Source organism: Gopherus flavomarginatus, chromosome 1 (assembly GCF_025201925.1).
Source record: "Gopherus flavomarginatus isolate rGopFla2 chromosome 1, rGopFla2.mat.asm, whole genome shotgun sequence".
In the NCBI taxonomy this organism is placed as follows: domain Eukaryota; kingdom Metazoa; phylum Chordata; order Testudines; family Testudinidae; genus Gopherus; species Gopherus flavomarginatus.
This window is the reverse complement of record NC_066617.1, coordinates 262139818-262159604: the sequence shown is the minus strand read 5'-3', so window position 1 is coordinate 262159604 and position 19787 is coordinate 262139818. Positions and strand designations below refer to the sequence as shown.

Here is a 19787-nt window from a genome sequence, read left to right as displayed (position 1 = left end):
ACCAAAACATTTACATATTTAACAGAGTACACATTTAAGACAGAATACTTTGGGATAATATTATCCTGTACATAAAACAGCATTATAAGAGTGTCCTGCACATGCCCAGATTTTTTGGAAGAGTTTGCATGGGTTCTGTGGTTTATTGGAGTTTCTGTTGCTGCATATTGATACCTGTATCTCTTCCACTTCCCATTTTGATCTAAGTTGTTAAAGAGTTTGAGGTGGTTGGCTTGGACATCAAGACATGAGCCTACTTTTATAGAAGAACACTTTTTAAAACTCTGAGCCTAGGTAAATAAATACAGCAGCAGAGAAACTGTCTCTTCTACCTCTAGCATGAAGAATCTGGATCTTAGTTTGAAATAAATGACAATTTCAACATCTGAGAAACAGTTCATAAAAAGCTGAACACTATATTTTATTCCTTACCCAGAACAGAGAGCAAGCTGGAAATTAAGGTCTGTAAACTAATGGGTTTGAAAAGTTGAGTGTGGGCTTAAAACTTCTCTCCACAATAATTTATTTACTGTTGCAGCTGAGAAACAAGAAATATCTAGAACAGAGTGATAAATAGAGAATAAGGTCAGAGTTCAGAATCCTGAGGTTTTCAGGAATTCTAGCGTGAACTGAATCATGCTACTTTGTCTTTTTTATTAAACGGACAGCTGACTTAATTGATGCTACTTGTTGGTTGAAAAGGTTAGAAGAGTACCTCCTAGAAGCTTCCGAAACTATTTACCCTACATCTTGATCCATGTTCTGTTATGAATGAAATCATCATGCATCTTCAACTGCCTCACCTGCTTTTAGCCTCCAGTTAAGGCAGTTTGGTTTTCCAGAAAAAAAAATACAAAAGGAAGTCCCCAACAACATTTTAACTCTCTAAAACATCCTTAAAGTTCTTCTATAACATATGTTTAATAGTATAGAATACAAGACTGGTATGCTGTGACAAAACGCTTTAGGAGCACACATTTGGGCTGCACCGTTCATTCCTGATTAATGTGTTTATTCCAAATTCATGCTGCTTAAACCTCTATACTATACTCAGGAATGTATGCAAGGTGTTTGCAACAAACCAGTACAGTGTACATTAAAAACTGTACAGCAGAAAATGAATGAGAAGAAGAGCTAGAGGGGTGGTATTTACACATCAATAATATTTACAAAGCCAGAGAATTTATAGGCAGAAATAGAAGCCATGAAAGGGGCTGCATTGCAGATCCACACCTTGGAAATGTATTTCAACACACCCACACTTCTCTTACAAAGATCGTGGATTACTCAAGTTTTATTCAAGAGATGTAGATTTTAACACAAATTACATTGAAGGACACATTGTCAGTGTCATAACATATTTCCCAGATTTGGACCTTAGCGTCCAAAATATGGGTGTTAGCATGAAAACCTCCAAGCTTAGTTACCAGCTTGGACCTGGTAAAGCTGCCACCACCCAAAAAATTAGTGTTTTGGGGCACTCTGGTCCCCCCAAAAACCTTCCCTGGGGACCCCAAGACCCAAATTCCTTGAGTCTTACCACAAAGGGGAATAAACCATTTCCCTTCTCCCTCCTCCTTCCCAGGTGTTCCCTCCCTGGGTTCCTGGAGAGATACACAGAAGCAAGCTCCGTGAATCTAAACAGAGGGACTCCACCCTCTCTATTTCCAGTCCTGGAAACACAAATACTTCCCTCTTCACCCAGCGGGTATGCAAAGTCAGGCTAGTAAATCTAACATACACAGATTTCCCCCTGACTTCTTCCTCCCACCAATTCCCTGGTGAGCTACAGACTCAATTCCCTGGAATTCCCACTAAAGAAAAACTCCAACAGGTCTAAAAAAGAAAGCTTTATAAGAAGAAAGAAAAATACATAAAAATGGTCTCTCTGTATTAAGGTGACAAATACAGGGTCAATTGCTTAAAAGAAATATGAATAAACAGCCTTATCCACAAAGAATACAATTTAACACATTCCAGCAACTACACACATGTAAATACAAAAAAACAAACAATATAAACCTATGGTTTTCCTATCTGTGTACTTACAACTTGGAAACAGAAGATTAGAAAGCCAGGAGATAGAAAAATCACTCTCAGAGCCGAGAGGGTCAGACACAAGACAAAGAACAAAGAACTCACACCCAAACTTCCCTCCACCCAGATTTGAAAAAGTCTTGTTTCCTGATTGGTCCTCTGGTCAGGTGTTTCAGGTTACTCCTTTCCAGGTGAAATAGACATTAACCCTTAGCTATCTGTTTATGACAGTCAGCCTGAGAAAATGGGACTTTAAAAGATGCATCACAGGGATTGCAATGGAAAAGGATTTACTATGATTGTGTAACTGCAATTAATATTAAGCATGCATTTTTTACTAATACAGAAAAAACAACATTTTTTTGAGCTGGCCAGGAATTTTCTCTCAATCTTTTATTCTGTGGGGTAAAATAAAAAAAAAAATTTCATTCAAGATTGATGTGACCCAGATTGAAACATTTCAGTTTGTTGAACTGAACCAAAATGTTTTACTTCAAGTCAGTTCAACATTAAAGTGTATTTCTCTATTGTGCACATCACTTCCTGGGAGTTGTAGTTCAGGCCCCCATTCTCTCCTATGGGCTGGGCTTCCTGGCTGGACTACATTTCCCCTGATGCACTGGGACTCCCCTCTGACCAAGCCGCACAGTGCATCATGAGTAAGGCTAAGATTTTGTCACGGATATTTTTAGTATAAGTCAGGGACAGGCTGTCATAAACAGATAAGTAAGAGTTAATAGAACAGAAGTACTTCTTATCCCTTTTGCCTGTAAAGGGTTAACAAGATCAGTGAGCCTGGCTGTCACCTGACCAGAGGACCAATCAGGGGACAGGATACTTTCAAAGCTTGAAGGAGGGAAGTTTTTGTGTGTGCTGTTAGATTTTGGTTGTTGTTCTCTCTGGGTTCTGAGAGCGACCAGACGTGCAACCAGGTTTCTCTCCAATCTCTCTGATACAGGCTCTTATGTGCTCAGAATAGTAAGTACTAGGTAGATAAGGCGAGTTAGGCTTATGTTTGTTTTCTTTATTTGAAAATGTGTATTTGGCTGAAAGGAGTTCAAATTGGTATTTTGCTGAAAAGATTTTAATTTGTACTTGTATACTTAGGCTGGGAGGGTATTCCCAGTGTCTATAGCTGAAAGACCCTGTAACATATTCCATCTTAAATTTACAAAGATAATTTTACTGTTTTTCTTCTTTAATTAAAAGCTTTTCTTGTTTAAGAACCTGATTGTTTTTTTAATTCTGGTGTGAGATCCCAGGGGACTGGGTCTGGATTCACCAGGGAATTGGTGGGGAGAAAGGAGGGATGGGGGAGAGAAAGGTTAATTTTCTCTCTGTGTTAGGATTACTTTCTCTCTCAGGGAGAGTCTGGGAGGAGGAGAGAGAAGGAGGGGGGAAGGTGAATTTTCCTCTCTGTGTTAAGATTCAAGGAGTTTGAATCACAGTAATCTTCCAGGGTAATCCGGGGAGGGGAAGCCTGGGAGAGGCAACGGTGAGGGAAAGGGTTTACTTTCCTTGTGTTAAGATCCAGAGGACTGGGTCTTGGGACCCCCGGGCAAGGTTTTGGGGGGACCAGAGTGTACCAGGCACTGGAATTCCTGGTTGGTGGCAGCGCTACAAGTACTAAGCTGGTAATTGAGCTTAGAGGAATTCATGCTGGTACCCCATCTTTTGGACGCTAAGGTTCAGAGTGGGAAATTATACCATGACACAGGCCATGGGCAAAAAAGAAAAATTCACGGAGGCCGTGACCCGGCCGTGACTTTTACTAAAAATATCTGTGACAAAATGGGGCTCTGCGGGTCCCCACACCACCTGAAGTGGGGCAGTTGTGTAGGGGCTAGGGGTTGCCTGCAGCAGCTGGGGGCTGTGGGATACCCTTGCTGCCTGCAGCTCCGGGGGCCCCCATGCTGGCTGCTGGTTCCCACAGCTCCCATGGGCCGGGAACGGTGAACTGCGGCTACTAGGAGCTTCGGGGGTGGGGGCGTGCCTGCAGACAGTCAATGTAAACAAAATGTCTCGTGGCCCGCCAGCAGATTACCCTGATGGGCCATGTGCCAAAGCTTGCCGAACCCTGATCTATATAGAACTCCTACATGTTTTATAAGAATCTGGTTCCCTAACAATAGGTCATACTTGTGGAAGTATGTATTTGAGTGTCAGTTGTGCTAAAAATCTTGTGCTAATATATTTAAAAATTAATATTTAGTAATCCCCATTTTTTAAAAGTTTCATTTCCACAATTTCCCTTAACAGATCCAAACTCTGTGCCATACAGGCCTGACACTACCACAGTTTGGGCCTAAGAAGCTGTAGACCTACACACTAAGCAATTGGCTGTGGACCCATCTCTAACTGCATCTCATTTGCCTTCCAATAATTTCTATGGTGTTGCCAATATAAGTGAGAAAATTAGACAGATACTCACTTTTTGCCCTTTTACTCCACTGCAGTCACATTTTCCACAGCCAGAACAAGCCTGTAAATTAAAGAAAAAGGAATTAAAGTCTTGCATTTGGTGACAATTGCAATACATAACGAATAGTTGACTAAGAAGTGCGGACGTCATACATATTAAAAATACAGCTGCCCAAAACACAACACAAAACACTGAGCAATTAACTCCAGTGATGCAGCAATATTAGGTTAGTATTTACGTTTCTTTTCATTTTCTCCATGTTATTTTGCTTAAGATAGTAGATAAAAGTCCACTTTCGTGCAAACCAATTGTTTCAGCTTTTACCAAAAAACTATTTGTTAGCTTTGAATCTTTATTTCTTGGCATGCCATTTAAAAGTGGCTGACTTCTAACAGGATGTATGCTCACTGCGCATCTGGTAAAATGAAGATCTCATTTTAGAACTACATAAGGACGCTCGGACTTATCACTGTCTGTGTTCAGGACATTCAAAAGTTTAATAATGTTAAAGAAAAAGGACAGTCTAGTTTTAGAGCCTGATCTGTAATCTATGATCTTGTTAATAAATGGCTGGCACTCTCTGTAAATGTGTCCCCTTAGTTTGAGAATGAAGGGATTGTGTAACTAAGTTTTTTTAATGGTTAATTTTCTACTACTAACAGGGAAAATGGCACATTTACAGAATGTTTAATGCTTTTAGAAAGGCAGAGCATTTTTGTGCCTGTACAGTAAACTACTGTCCATTAGGCTTACTAATATTAGTTCCCTGAAAAATATAACAGTGTCATTAACAGTATTATAATGGTTTATAATATTTTTAACAGGAAACTAAAACATTGTTCTCATCACCATAGTAAGTTATCTCCAGATGAACTTGTTTATATATTTTATGAAGTTAAATCTGAACAATAGCCTCCAAGACAGTAAGCTGTTCTTAATTTCACATACTGGAAAAGGAAACAACTGCCAATATTTATTGGCATAGCAGTGACTAACTCCACAGATTCCAAGCCTGTTTCTTATATTTACTACTTTTATGCTGTTTTCATTGTCCCATGTTTTTTTATAGCCTCTCCACCATTTAACTCAATCTCTAAAATATGAAGTAGTCTCAATTTATTAAAAGCATGTTGATTGCATTGATGGCATTAATATAAGCAAAAAATTAGTAAAAATATGTATCAACCTTAAAATATTTTAAAGATAAACTTTAAAGCAAAGAAATGTAACACTTTGACAGGCTATACAAGCCCTTCAGAGCTTGATATGAAAACTCTTTAGGACCGAACAATTGCGCTGGGTTTTCTACACTGGACAAACCACTACCATCTTTACCAAAAGTTCAGGGAATGCTGAGAAGCAGCCAGTTAATGCTCCCATAGAAACTCCAGGCTTCAAAGTGTATTCTGACAGATTCTAGCTAAGGCATATGAGTTCCTGAGAGGGGAAACCCCGGAGAGCTGGCAGGTGGGAATTCCTTCTCATTATATCCCATCTGAGGAAAGAAAGCTGAGCAGCATTATTGACTTAGCTAGTCAGGACATTACATGAAACAAACCTTATAAAATACACCGTGAAAAAGTGTCATCTCCCCATCCCCAGAAGAGGGAAATAAGGATGTGCTTTGAGATCACAGATGCTTGAGTAGAAGAATTTCACATAGATAGTTTCTACTAATTCTTTCGTTTGTTTACATGAGCCATGAGCTGGAGAATATGGGTTGGGAGATGCTTTTGTCTGAGTCAGTGGTAACTAAATGCATACAATTTCTAGGACATAATCATTAAGGGCCAAATCCTCTTCACAATGCAAGGTCAAACTAGCATGGTGGTGTCTAAGAGAAGGGGTAAACCAGATATGCTGTTGCACTCAGGCTGCTAGTTAAAGGATTATGGCTGCATTGTGTCACCAAAGCAATTGAATGCAGGCAGAGCATACCAATGAGTCTTTTCCCCTTTGCCATTGCTGGTTGTGAAGCACCAGAGGAATGGTTCTGTGGCTGTAATAGCCTCTGAAGTTGCTATGTCTTTGGTGCATGGGAAGAGCCATCACTGAATGTATGTTATTGCAGAAACACTGACCCACCCGGATCCTAAGCTAAAGAAACATGGAGCTGTTCTCAGCGGCAGTTATGGAGGGCACATCTCCTGCCTGCATTCCCAGAATACTGCCCAACTCTCTCACGCCAAACCTACCCTGATTCCACTCCCTTCCAAGTTCTCAGCATTGATGGGGAACTAAAACTAAAGCATGTAATCCACCAGTGGGGCCAAACAGACATTGCTACTCATCGAAGTTAAATAGCAGAGCAATATTTTCCCTAGGTAAATATGTCCATTTAAAAATTAAACAGATTTAAGATTCACTTACTCACATGGAACACTTAGTGGTAATTTCAATCTACCTGCCAGTTTTTGTAATGCTGAAGTTTTTTGGTGTTTTTTTTAACCCATTGAGTTTGTTCTTTTCTCTGACAACCTTCTTCCCCTCTCCCCTCCGCCCCTGCCGTATTCAAGCAAAACCCAAAGTGTTTCTCTTAATAACGATATTTCAGCATTCCACTACTCTATTATATTAGAAATGAAGACAAGAAAATCAACACTGAGTTCAATGAAAGTAAAACATATACTGCAGGGAGAAAATTGGGTTCAGTAATTTTAACAGCTCATGCTCGGCAGGGAATTGGTTTAATCAAAGAGAAAAAAGTGTCTCCTGAAGTACCAACATTACTGGCCAAAGCACCTGATCTCTCTTCCCCCTCTCCGCACTCCCCCTCCACCCAGCAAAAAACCCCACTAGCTCTCCCATTTCAAGTACTGACCTTACTTGACCCCGTTTAGTTTGTCAGAACTGCTGAGATCACTGTGGAGGATGCATGGCTACAAGTCATACTTCCTTATCCAGCATCATTTAGAATGTTATCAGTAAGATCAACATATCCCTTTGACTCAGAAGCATGTTTTGATAGCACCTGGTAATGTGATTAAAGTTAAAGTGCATCTGATTCATTATAAACATCTGTTTTCAAGTTAATCTTTAAATGTTGCTATGGTCTAATATTTTACATGCCCAGGTTTAGAAAATAATAACTTTAAAAAAAATGAGTTATTTTTAAAATCAGAATGGCTAAAAGAAAAGATTTATGGTTTGAGATACGTTTGTGTGTTCCTGAAAATAAACCACCTTTCCTGTTAAATTGTTATTTAACTGATTTTTAAAGATTTTTTAAAAATTTAAAATATTTAACACAGAAATATAGTTAGGGGAACTGGAGAATTGTGAACAGTAAATATTTCTCATTAAAAGTTTCTTAAGGACTTATACTAAGCGCAATTACTGGGCATTCGCAGATCAGCCTATAAAAAGCTTCCAGAGGCAAATTTTATCTTTCTGAAATATACAGTATAATATAGTTCAATTATTTCAGCTGATCTCTGCATTCTGTAAGGACAGCAAGGTTTCTGCTAGCTTTGGTCCTTTGATTTGCACAGTTCTGTGTTTGGCCCTGCCCGGGGGGAAGCGGGGAGAGCCTTCTATACGCTTCTAGCAAACAAGGTTTGCATTTAATTCAGACCTCTGCTTATATATATAGGATGGGATTCTCAAACTTCATTGCACCACGACCTCCTCCTGATAACAAAAATTACTACATGACCCCAGGAGAGAGAACCAAAGCCTGAGTCCACCTGAGTCCTGCTGCCCTGGGCAGGGGAGCCAAACCCTGAGCCTCACCACCCTGGGCAAGGGACAAAGCCAAAGTCCAAGGGATTCAACTCCAGGCAGGGGGCCTGTAATCTGAGCGCCGCCACTCAGGGCTTAAACCCTGGAATGTGGGGCTCAGGCTTCAGCTTCAGCCCTGGGTTCCAACAAGTCTAACACCATTAAAAGAAGGTTGCAATCCACTTTAGGGTCCCAACCCACGGTTTGAGAATTCCTGATATAGGTCTATAATAAAAGGTTCTGTTGCCTGCAGTATGCTGTATTCTGGGCCAAAGTGTAGCACTTCACCAGAAATTCAGTGAGGTATTGTAATTCAGGGAGGCACAGTTCCTTCCTGAGCAGACTAGAGTGAACTGGACTGTGTAAGCTTATGCAGCCTGCTAGCTGGCTGTGCTGGTAGCAGGTCTTATGATATTTGGGACTGTGAGGGGTCTTCTCCCCCACACAAGGTAGAACAAGTTAAGTTAGATTAATTAACTTAATAGGCTGCACCTGAGGGAGAGACAGGGCTTGAGAGACTGATTGATGAGGTAACTCAATGAGAAGGATCACTCGGAGTGGAATAAAGCCAGAAAGTTGGAAGTTAAAAGGGGATGTAGTCTGCAGTCATAGATCATTAGGGTTGGAAGGGACCTCAGGAGATCATCTAGTCCAATCCACTACTCAAAGTGAGACCAATCCCCAAGTGGCCCCCGCAAGGATTGAACTCACAACGCTAGGTTTAGTAGGCCAATGCTCAAACCACTGAGCTATCCCTCCCTGGGAGAGGTATCACTGGACTGGAACCCTGAGTACAGGGTGGGCATGGGGGTTTCCCCTACCTGACACTGGGCAAGTGAAACAGACTGGGCAATGGAGCTGAAGGTTGCCTGGGTAAGTCAGCTGATAGGATTCTGCTAAGGGAGGACTATAGTGACCTGGCTGGTGGCAGGGTGTGTGAACAAGCACCAGAAGATGGTGTTAGACATAGAAGGAGCAAATCCCCAGAGCAGCCAGAAGGAGGTGCCCTAGCGGTGAGTGGACCCAGGCACTTTGAAAGACTGGGAATTCTGAAAAAGTTTTGTTTTTATCCAACCTTAACTTGAGGAACCCTGGCAAAGATGGACACCACCTACCATGTCAGTGGCATTGAAGCCAGGGTGTTCTCAGGGAGAATGGGAGGGATAGGTTGGGGATGGGGTATGTGGAGATGCAAAGATGGGACTGTTGGGGCAGGAGGGAGGGTAATATGCTAGGAAACTCAGTGGTGAGCTCCAACCGGTTTGCAGGAACCAGTTGTTAAATTTAGAAGCCTTTTTAGAACCAGTTGTTCCAGGACAACCAGTTCTAAAAAAGCTTTTAAATTTAACAAAAGCTCGGGCAGCTGTCCACCCAGCCCCCGGCCCCAGCTCACCTTCCCCTCTCCCCTGAATGCTCCGCCCTCCTTCTCCTCCCTCTTCCCTGCTTCCTGCGAATCACACGGCCCAGTCCGGCTCCTCCTGGCCCCGGCTGAGTGCCCCAGCCCAGTCCCGGCCAAGCACCCCTGGCTCGGGCTGGTGCTGGCCAAGCGGCTCCGACCCAGCCCAGCCCGGCGAGTTGGGCCCCAGGCAGTGTGGTAAGGGGGCAGGAGGCAGGGAGGGGGTATTTGGTGGGTTGTAGGGGGGGTGGATAGGGGTCGGGGAAGTCAGAGGGCAGGGAACAGGGGGATTGAATGGGGTAAGGGTCCTGGGGGGCAGTCAGGAAGAAGCAGGGGTTGGAAGAGGTGGTGGGGGCAGTCAGGGACAGAGAGAAGGGGTGGTTGGATGGGGCAGGGATCCCGGGGGGCCATCAAGAATGAGAGGAGGGGTTGGATGGGGCAGCAAGGGGCAGTCAAGGAACATGGGGAGTTGGATGGGGCACGACCCCCTTGTGAGGTGAGGAGGAGGGAATCTGTTGTTAATATTTTGGCAGCTCATCACTGAGGAAACTGAATAGGAAACTCCTGAGGAGCCTGAAAATATAGTGAGCAGTATGTGAACTGCGGGGGCTAAAGGAGAATGTGGCAAGCAGAAAGAGACTGAATGGTACAGAAGGGAAGAAATAGGATGTGGCAGAGAGGTAGAATGTACCCTACACGCAGAAGCTGATTAACATTTCCTGGGGCCCTGGGCCAAAGCAAGTGGGGGGCCCCACCCTACTCATTCTGACTGCAGCCCCACCCCCATTCCACCCCTTCCACCTGCGGCCCTGCCCACAGCCCCACCCCATTTTTGCCCCTTTCCCAGAGCCTACTTCCATTCAACCCAGGGTTCCCCCCTCCATTCCACAACTTCTTTTGCTCCTCTCTCCCCCCTGTACTGCAGTCCCAAGACCAGAGAGTTCTGTCCCCACACTGTGGCCTCGAGGCCACGGCAGAGAGTGAGAGCTCCTCCAGTCCCAGGGCAGCAGCAGGAGTCCAGGTGTTGGGGTTTCCTCCATAATACCCCACACTTCTGTGAAGGACCAGAGTTAGGGCACTGGGGCTTCTCCTGCTCCACCTGCCTGGTGCTTTTACCAGAGAGTGGGGTTGGGTGCAGGGGCTTCCCCTATCGCCCCAGGGCTTCTGTCTGGGTCAGAGGGAGTGCTGGAGGCTTCCCTTGCTGCCTAGCAGCTTCTGCCTGGGACAGGTGGAGGGTGCTGGGGCCTTCCCCTGCTGCCCCACAGCTTCCGCCAGTGATGGGTCAGGAGCCACTGGGGGATTCCCCTGCTCTGCCTACTCAGTACTGTTCTGCGGAGCGGTGTCAGAGCACGGGGGCCAGAGTCCCCCAGTTGGCCAGGGCCCCTGGGCATGGGCCCCGTTGGCAATCTGCTACTGCCTACAGGCCTTACCTATGCTGGCAATGGTGTGTAGGGTACAAGTAGCTACCATCTGCAGTGAAAAGCAGGTTGCATCCACACTGCTGCGTGTACCTACACATGGCAGTGCAAGACTCAGGCAGGGGAGGCACAGGGGAAAGACTCTGACAGCTCCTTGTTGCCTCTCCCCTGCCAGAGCCTCTCCCTGGTGTTGGAGCTTTTCCTTGGAGCCAGGAAAGGGTCTGGAAGCAAGGAGGCAGCGGGACTGTAGATGCAGGCGGCTGCTTTGGCATGTAGAGCACTGTGTAGTATACATAGCCACAAGGTTCAGGTGTGTCTTTACTTGCCTAAGCAGTGCCTCACTAGCTATGCTGCTATTTATAACCATGCTGGGGGGCATGCAGTGTATGTACAATACATCCTGCTGTAAGTGTAGACATAGCTGGAGGCTGAGGAGAAATGGGGGAGGGAGGAATGTGGAGGATAGGTGGGAGACAAGAGACTCTGGGGAGGTGTAGCAGGATAATGTGAGTGGAAAGCTGCCTCTCCTGTTGACTGAGGTCAACAGCAGCTCTTCACTCTCAAAGAGACAGGAGATGGTAAGTGGAAGAGCCTGCAAACAGTGAATTGAGAAGCCTCCATTTCTGTGTATGTTTTTAAGGCTGAATTTTTAAAGTGAGATGGCCTCATCTCATGTGGGCAACTTCACTCCCCAGGAAATCTTTAAGCCAACCTCATGACCTGCCACAGGGGCAGAGGAGGGAGAAGTGCGTGTCTTGGTTTTTGAATGTTTGAAATGGACAATACTGACAGGCATGTGAGGGGACAAAGTTCTATCCCAACTCCTACTCCTCCTCTTCGAAGTGATGTGCACTCCTGGGACTGCACTGAGGTGCAGTCAATGCTTTCCTATGCCAGGACTAACTGTGAATGGTGCTTGTGCAGGAAGCCCAAGTTGGGGGTCGGAAGCAGGAAGGAAGGCTCCTTGCTGGTCTTTGCTGTTTTCCCATGTAAGAGTCAGCCACAATTTGGTGCTCTGGCTTGGCCAAACACAACACAGGCCATCATAAATTGTATGAGGATTCATCAGTCGTCTTCATATGAAATTGCAGCTTCTACCCAGCTTAGCGCATCAGGAAATGTTATATAATATTTGATACTACTTGTTTCATCTTATTCCTTACTGTTACACACTAGTCACAAAATACTTATAAACCCAGAAAGAGAGGTTTACTATAACAATATATATATTGCATCATTTTGGATAAGTATTTCCACTGCGTTGCAGTCTGTGACTGTTCTGCAATGAATCATATTTGTAAATCATCTAAGTAATCTACCAATTTTACTGAGAATTTATTAAAAATATTATCCACTATTCTATTATCCACTCTTTTACAGATGAAAATGCTATGTACAGATGAAGTATATTGCATGGATGAATGCAATCCATATATTAGGCAATTAACACAATGTCCTTAAAGTATCATAATTCCACATGACCTCCTTGACCGAATCTCTCATTTTACTGAAAGATGTACAAAATCTTAGCAACACCATTCTCTATCATAGACGCAGCTGAGAAGGCTCAAAAAAGTTGGTGCAGCAAATGTCTCCAATAAATTGTGCTCCATAAACTAGCTCCCGATACATCTGTTTCAGATCCTCAACTACAAAGAACTTGTACACTTTGCTTAATCTTCCCATTTAAAGCCATTTTCCTGGCACTTTGGGGGGGATCAGCCATAGCAAACGCAATTTGGTTCTGCTCATAAGCGTTTTTTGAGAACGAGTATATTATAGTCAGATTAAAAAACAGCTTAACGTAGAGACTATTGCCAGCCCTAAAATGCACAATTTATACAAATTTCCACAGGTAGACACAAAGGTGGAATCAGTATCTAGACAATCACCTATACTACAGAAGTAAACAATTTCAAGAGTAATCATTACAGGTAGTATTTATAGTACTGTTTCTTCCAGTAGAGGTTGTGTGTCAACATCAGCCAACCTGCTTGCTGGCTAGTTAGTTCAGGGCCACATTGTGCTATGTGCTGTACAAACACATAGTGAAAGACAGTCCCTGCCCCAAACAGCTTGTAATCTAATTTAATACAAAACACAAAAAGGAACTGGGATGAGGTTAGCAGTGGTAGGAACACGTAGTTATATAGATTAGCTAAGTGCACAACTTGCTGGTTGCATGTCATTCAAATCATATTTCTTCTAGTTTACTGATAGCATTAATATTTTATCTTAAATCTGTGTAAATAAAGAGCAGAAATGGAGAAAAGTTAATTCCATTTTTAAATTGTTTTTACTTGCGTAGTCAGGTGGTGGTGGGAGAACTAAACCAAACTTTCATAACAAAGCATAAAAACAGGTGACACTTGCCCTTGTTTCATTACACACTTGAAATTTTGGCCTGCTAAGATTCACAAACCTTTCAGTGAATCTAGGCAGAGCTTTGAGCAATTATCCCAACCATCACTATTTGCATTACAGTAGCTCTTGAAAGCCTCAACCTGGTCAGGACCCCATTGAACTAGGTGCTGTACAAAGATATGGTGGAATTTTAAGAAGTATTTAGCATTGGTTTAACTCTGTTCTCATTGAAGTCAATGAAAATCCCATCCATAATAAATCACACTTCCTACTCCAATTTAAATATGAGATATAAGTGGGTGAAGTAAATAGGCATGCAGGCAAGTGGGTGACAGTAGGATAACAGTAAAGATAGCATATTTTTGCATATATGAGCTGTGTGCACTATTCATAGTGGTGTAATAATTCTAACAGTAATCAGAAAAATCTCAGCTCACCACCCACCCATTATCAAATTACAGTTTTCCATACACATTAGACTGAGGCGTTGAATCATGGTTTGGTGAGAGAACTACATGCAACTCGATGGGTCCCTCCCTCTTTTTTTTTTAATCTTGAAACTAGGCAAAACTTGGCATTAGGTTTGATGATTTATTAGAAACTTAAACTCAGAAGAAAACTATGGCATCACAAATTCTCAGACTAAAGCAAAGAATTTCATGAACTCCTGTGAACCAGAGCCTCCTAGTTTCACACTGCTCTAGCTATCAGTAACGCTGATCAGGGATTATTTTATGTGAATTTTATTCTGACAGTATCCCTTTAAACTGGCAAAGGCAAGAGAATTTAGAGTCAAGGCTATTTACAGCAGATACTGTAGCCTGAAATCATGCACAGTTGTGAGATCTCTGGTGTACCAAGGATTATTTGTTAGAGAAAGGGCAATTTTATGTTTCATTTCCAGGCTTTTTGTGTGTATGAGTCTGCCCTGTGGGGGAAGGAGGACAAGATCAGATGCAGGCAAGTGCATTCAGTTCTACCCACACTTACAAAGATAGAACTCCCATCTAAGTGACAACAGAATCAGGTCCATAGTTGTCTGTGTTTCACATCCCACCAAATAGGGAAATATGGAGGTGCTGCCAATGAAGCATACTTATCTTCTGAATTCCTTTTACATTCCCTGCTCTATTTAAAAATGTCAAAATAGCTCCCTGGCAGTATTACTAGTCTAGTCTTTACCTTGTAGATATAACTCTATTGAAATTAACTGAACTGTTCTCTCATACACCACATATGATGGCAAAATAACAGTGGAGGAGATTACTGGGATACTCAAATTAAATCCTATAATTGAGTTCTTTTTGTAACTGATTTGATTTCCCATTATCTTTTTATGAAGTTGTTAAACCTTGTACTTCAGAGTCTTAACCATATAGAGCAACACAAAAAGGAATAACAGCTTGATATTATGGAAAAATCCAAAGTTCAATATTTCTAGGATTATTTGTATTTACTTTAGATTTTGGAAACTGTTAACCATACTGGCACAAGACAGTCACCATTTTTCAGATGAACATGCAAGCAGAGAAGCTTCATTTCTATATCCCAACACAGTGCATGTGCACAGAGGAATCTGTAATTTAGAGAGACAGGAAATCAGCTATTGGAGATGATCAAGGTGGGCCACACTTTTGAGTCCCCAATTTCTCTAGACTAGGATAAAAAGGTGTTATTTTTAAAAAGTGTATTTAACAAGTTTTAAACACATTTTAAAATACTAATGTAGACTGGGCAACTTTTATTTTATCATGTTAGCTGGTTGAGATGAACTCTAGAACAGTGTTTTTCATACTGTGGGTCGCAACCCAGTATTGGGTTGCGGCATGTCAGGCACTGGGTCGCCTTGCTCTGGTCAGCACCACCAACCAGGATGTTAAAAGTCCCACCAGCGGTGCTGCCCAGCTAAGGCAGGCTAGTGCCTATCTTTTCTGAGACCGTGCTGCGCCCCGGAAGTGGCCAGCAGTGGGTTCGGCTTCTAGGCAGGCTGCCCCCACGCCGACCACCAGCTCCGCACTCGCATTGGCCGGAAGAGTCATGCACCTCCACACAGGAGCCAGACCTGCTGCTGGCTGCTTCCAGGGCGCAGCTTGGTCCATGGTGCCAGGACAGGCGGGAAGCCTGTCTTTGCATCCCTGTTGCGTCGCTGACCGGGAGCCACCAGAGGTAAGTCAGCACCCCAATCACTTGCCCCAGCCCTGAGGTCTCCCCCCAATCTGGAACCCCTTCCTGCACCCCAACCCCCCCATTCCTGGCCGCACCCAAGAGCCTGTACCCAGAGCTTGGACCCCCTCCTGCACCCCAACCCCCTACTCCAGCCCAGAGTCCCCTCCCAAACCCCTCATCCCCAGTTCTGTTGGGTCATGGGCATCAATTTTCTTCAACTAGGTTCCCAGAAAATTTTTTTGAAAACCACTGCTCTAGAAGGAATGACTTGCCCTTTCTACATCAGGGATTTCAAACATGTTTGTTAAAATGTGTTTGCTAACACTTTTAAAAATTACACCTTTTATCCTAGTCTGGGCTAGCCCCAAGTGAACTCTAAAGATCAAGGTTTTTTATCTATTAATAGCATTTCCCAGTTAGAATTGAATTGTGAAACTCATATCAGATGCTTCTTCTGGGTGGAGTTGATCCATGGAACAGAAGGGTTTTTTAGAAAGCCATTTTACATACACAAATGCAGCAGCGATAGACTAGCTGTGTATGAGTAGGATGGGAGTGGATCTGCACATCTCTTATTGTCAAGAAAATGAGAGGCTTGGAAGGGGACCATGTGATCCACAACTACGCATGTTGTCCCTGATAGTCTGTGTGAGGTTGAGGAACAACAAAGGCTGTTATTCCAGGTGAAGGGGTGAAATAGCAGTGGCTGTGATCTACTCAGATACTGAGAGTGGAAATTCAATCCCCCTTTCAACCCTACTTAGTGCCCCATACAAAACCCATTTACCTGGGCTTTTTGCAGCACAGGTAAATTTCAACTTCAGAGCTCAGAATGGTTGAGGAATGAGGATTTATGCCCTACCTTCACTTCACAGTACTGCCAATTGAAGAAAGGCTGGAGGTAAATTAAAAAAAAAGTTTGAGCACAGTTCTCACTTCTTAAAATTATAGATTTGAGAAGTCTATAGGGGCAATAAATAACTGTGAGGGAATGGAACTTTTTGTTTTTTTATTTTCATACATATATTGACCCTTTCTCCTGTTCTTGCCCCTCCACTCCATAAAATAACTTGGCAACTCATTTTCATTCATCTCCTAGCCTGTTTTCCCCGCTAACTGTGGATGGATGTTAATTACTGCTGTCTGGGGAACTGCTTTGACCTGGAGACTGGTTATGGGTAATAGTGCTTTTACCTCTAGGTCACTGTTTTAAATTCTGCTCTAGTCAGCAATAACTGAAAGTTGCTGTCGCATGACTCCTGTTCAAAGCTCATGGTTGTCTCAGCTCAGTTCTTCACAGGTCCAGCGTTCACGTAAGTTTAAAGAGAAAATAAAACTCACCCACACCACTATTGCGTGTCTTCTCTTGGACTTTCTTAGATTTTTCTTACATTTACTTCAAAGCATTTTCTCAAATGCCTTTGAAAAGACACATATCCCTTTGTAATTTAAGGAAACTGTTAAATCAGATTTAATCATTGTTTGTTTGTTTTGTATTTCCCATTGTATTCTATATCTTTCCTCTTTGCACAGATGCAAACTTGGCCAGGTTAGCAAAGGTGAGAGGTTGAGACCTTAATCCAAGACTTGTAGTTCTCCTCTTTCTAGCCTAAACAAACCATTTTCAATATACAGACAATTCTACTGCGAAACTACTGACTCTGTAATAGTCTTGCTGCCACCCACAATGTGTTTCAGTTTCTTGGAAAGTCCAAAGCAAACTGTTCTTTTCCTGCTACATGAAGCAGAATATTCTGCCATCTCTGTATGCTTCTGTGTATTAATAGCAACTATGAACATGCAGTAATGGGAGATATAAATGTTAGACTCCAGTTTTTTATGAAAAAGATTAATCAAAATCCTTGAAACTTATAATTTGAGTCTGAGGCTATTTCCAGGCCCTACTGCACACAGTATCTATACAGGGATTCATGTGCACAACACCCATGATAATCAGTGTGAATATCTTAAATCCTCCTTTTCATTAGTAGATGATAGACACCTCAGAAGCTACTCCTAGCTTCTAGCTTTTGTTACCTAACCTGAAGCATGCTGCCCCTGAGTCCTGTGGCACCTGATAGACTAACAGAAGTATTTGAGCATAAGCTTTCGTGGGTGAATACTCACTTCGTCAGATGCATGAAGTGGGTATTCACCCACGAAAGCTTATGTTCCAATACTTCTGTTAGTCTATAAGGTGCCACAGGACTCATTATTGCTTTTTATAGATCCAGGCTAACACAGCTACCCCTCTGATACTTCTCCATGCTGACCCTGGTTTTCAGGTGTACCAAGGACCCACAACTTCATTTGAAATCCATTGAAGCTGTGGGTATTCTGTGCTATGGAAAAACAGACCAAGGTGTCTCAAGTGGAGCACCCAAAATTTGAGGCATCCAAAATGAGTGGCTATTTCTGAACACTTCTGCATAATTCTGTAGGACTGTGTCTCAACCAGACAAAATCTCCCCTAGCATCCAAAAAGCATCCCACTTCCTACTGTGTAGGTTTTTTTATCGCAATGGTTTACAGTTCCTGAACACATAGCTACTGTTCTAAGTGTTAAGTATTCAGTTGTTTTGTACCATAATCCCATCCACAAAGAAAAATAACAAAGATCTTTTTGTATTCTGTCTTGGTGGCTCAAGGCTCTGCACAGCACTCAGGCAACTTGTGTGGCTGCTGGATCTTCAAGCATTATTGACAACTCAACCTTGAATGGTGCTTTCTATTCCACAAATATATTTCCACCCATGGCGTGTGGTCTCCATTCTGCCCCACCCAATCGCTATATTCAGCTTACATCCTTATACATAGGGCAGGAGCAAGGGTTTTCCTTACTTGGCTGATCAATATTAGTAAACAGGGAGGGAATAAATTAAAAATGGTACATGGGATCCCAAGCTGAGCTCTGAAATAGAGGGTTTCCTCTTGGCTATCAGTCACAGAGGCTAAATATGCTGATTGGCAAGAGAATTCTCCTGGCTGACCGCTGTAAAGTTATGTGAAGACCTATCCTGTGGCAAACAAGGAGGGAGTAAACTTAATGGAAACCTGTGCTCAGGGCTGGATTTAGGGGCAGGCTAATGGGCTTATGGGGGCGCTGGGTTCAAGGTGCTGTTTTTTTTGTTACTGACAGAAGGGAAAATAGAATGTTTGAAGTAAAATGTTTGTTATTCCATATGTGGATTCATTTTTCACTAACCTCCTAGAATGTCTTGGACCTTTGTAGAATCTCATGGAATCTTCCAGACTTTCTGAGAACTACATTTTCCTCAAACCTCCTAGCATGTATACCCTCATGAGTATATAAGGAGTGGTGTGTTGCCATCAGTCAGTGAGATATAAAAATGAACTGAAGTGAGAGCCCAGTTGTGATATTGTGAACCTTGTTTTATTGTGTTATTGTGAAAGTGTACCTGTGTTTTAAGACTTGAAGAGTGTAAGCCGTGACTAATAAAGGACATATTTAATGAGATACCAGACACTGAGACATCAGAGATATCCTATCGAACCCATAGCTATGCAACAATATAAAAGTTTCTGTAAGCTTAGAGGAAACAAATTTTTTTATTTGATTCTATATGGCATGAATAAATAGAGATTTACAGATCCTAGCATGCAGATGTATGGTCTTATATGACAGGGATAAATCATGCATGCAAATTGTGCATCAAAGTCATGAAGTGGGCTACAAATGCAAATAAAAATAAGTATCAGAAGGGTAGCTCTGTTAGTCTGTATCCACAAAAAAAACGAGGAGTCCGGTGGCATCTTAAAGACTAACAGATTTATTTGGGCATAAGCTTTTTAGTTGTTATTTTTAAATAAGAATAAGGTATTCAAAAGTGTAACAAATAGAGGAGGGGGTGCCAAAGACGCTCCTTGTCTGGGACGCCATTTGGTCCTGGACCAAGATATGGCAGAAACTAACCACAATGTAGGAATGCAGTTAAATATAGGAAAGGACTGTTGTGCTTAAAATCATGTCAGGATAGACAATCCCTAACTGAGAAAGCTAATGCGTTCTTGAGACTGCAGCAATGCTCATGGAGTGCAGAGATCCCCAGAAGGAAGCCCAGCCACATGGAGCGCATTTTGTGTCTTCTGATTTGACCTTAAATATCAAAATCTACAGCCCTTACTCAAAAGATACTCTCACTGACCTCAACAGGAGTTTTGCCTGTACATGGACTATAGAATTTACCCCTAAAAGCTTTTATAAAAATACTAACAGTCTATTTGTTTTTGCAAGTGATTTTCA

At 42.6% G+C, this 19787-nt stretch overlaps 1 protein-coding gene and 1 long non-coding RNA gene across 2 annotated transcripts in view; one reads left to right on the top strand and one right to left on the bottom strand.

Annotated features, from left to right (window-relative positions):
* COL4A1 (collagen type IV alpha 1 chain) overlaps positions 1-19787 on the bottom strand; it is a 224624-nt gene that overhangs the window by 145057 nt on the left and 59780 nt on the right. The window contains exon 2 of the mRNA XM_050946956.1: positions 4469-4519. Within this exon, the coding sequence (XP_050802913.1) occupies positions 4469-4519 (51 nt within the window). The remainder of the gene's footprint in view (positions 1-4468; positions 4520-19787) is intronic.
* LOC127050884 (uncharacterized) overlaps positions 3118-19787 on the top strand; it is a 66104-nt gene continuing 49434 nt past the window's right edge. The window contains exon 1 of the long non-coding RNA XR_007774347.1: positions 3118-3153. This is a non-coding gene — a long non-coding RNA (uncharacterized LOC127050884). The remainder of the gene's footprint in view (positions 3154-19787) is intronic.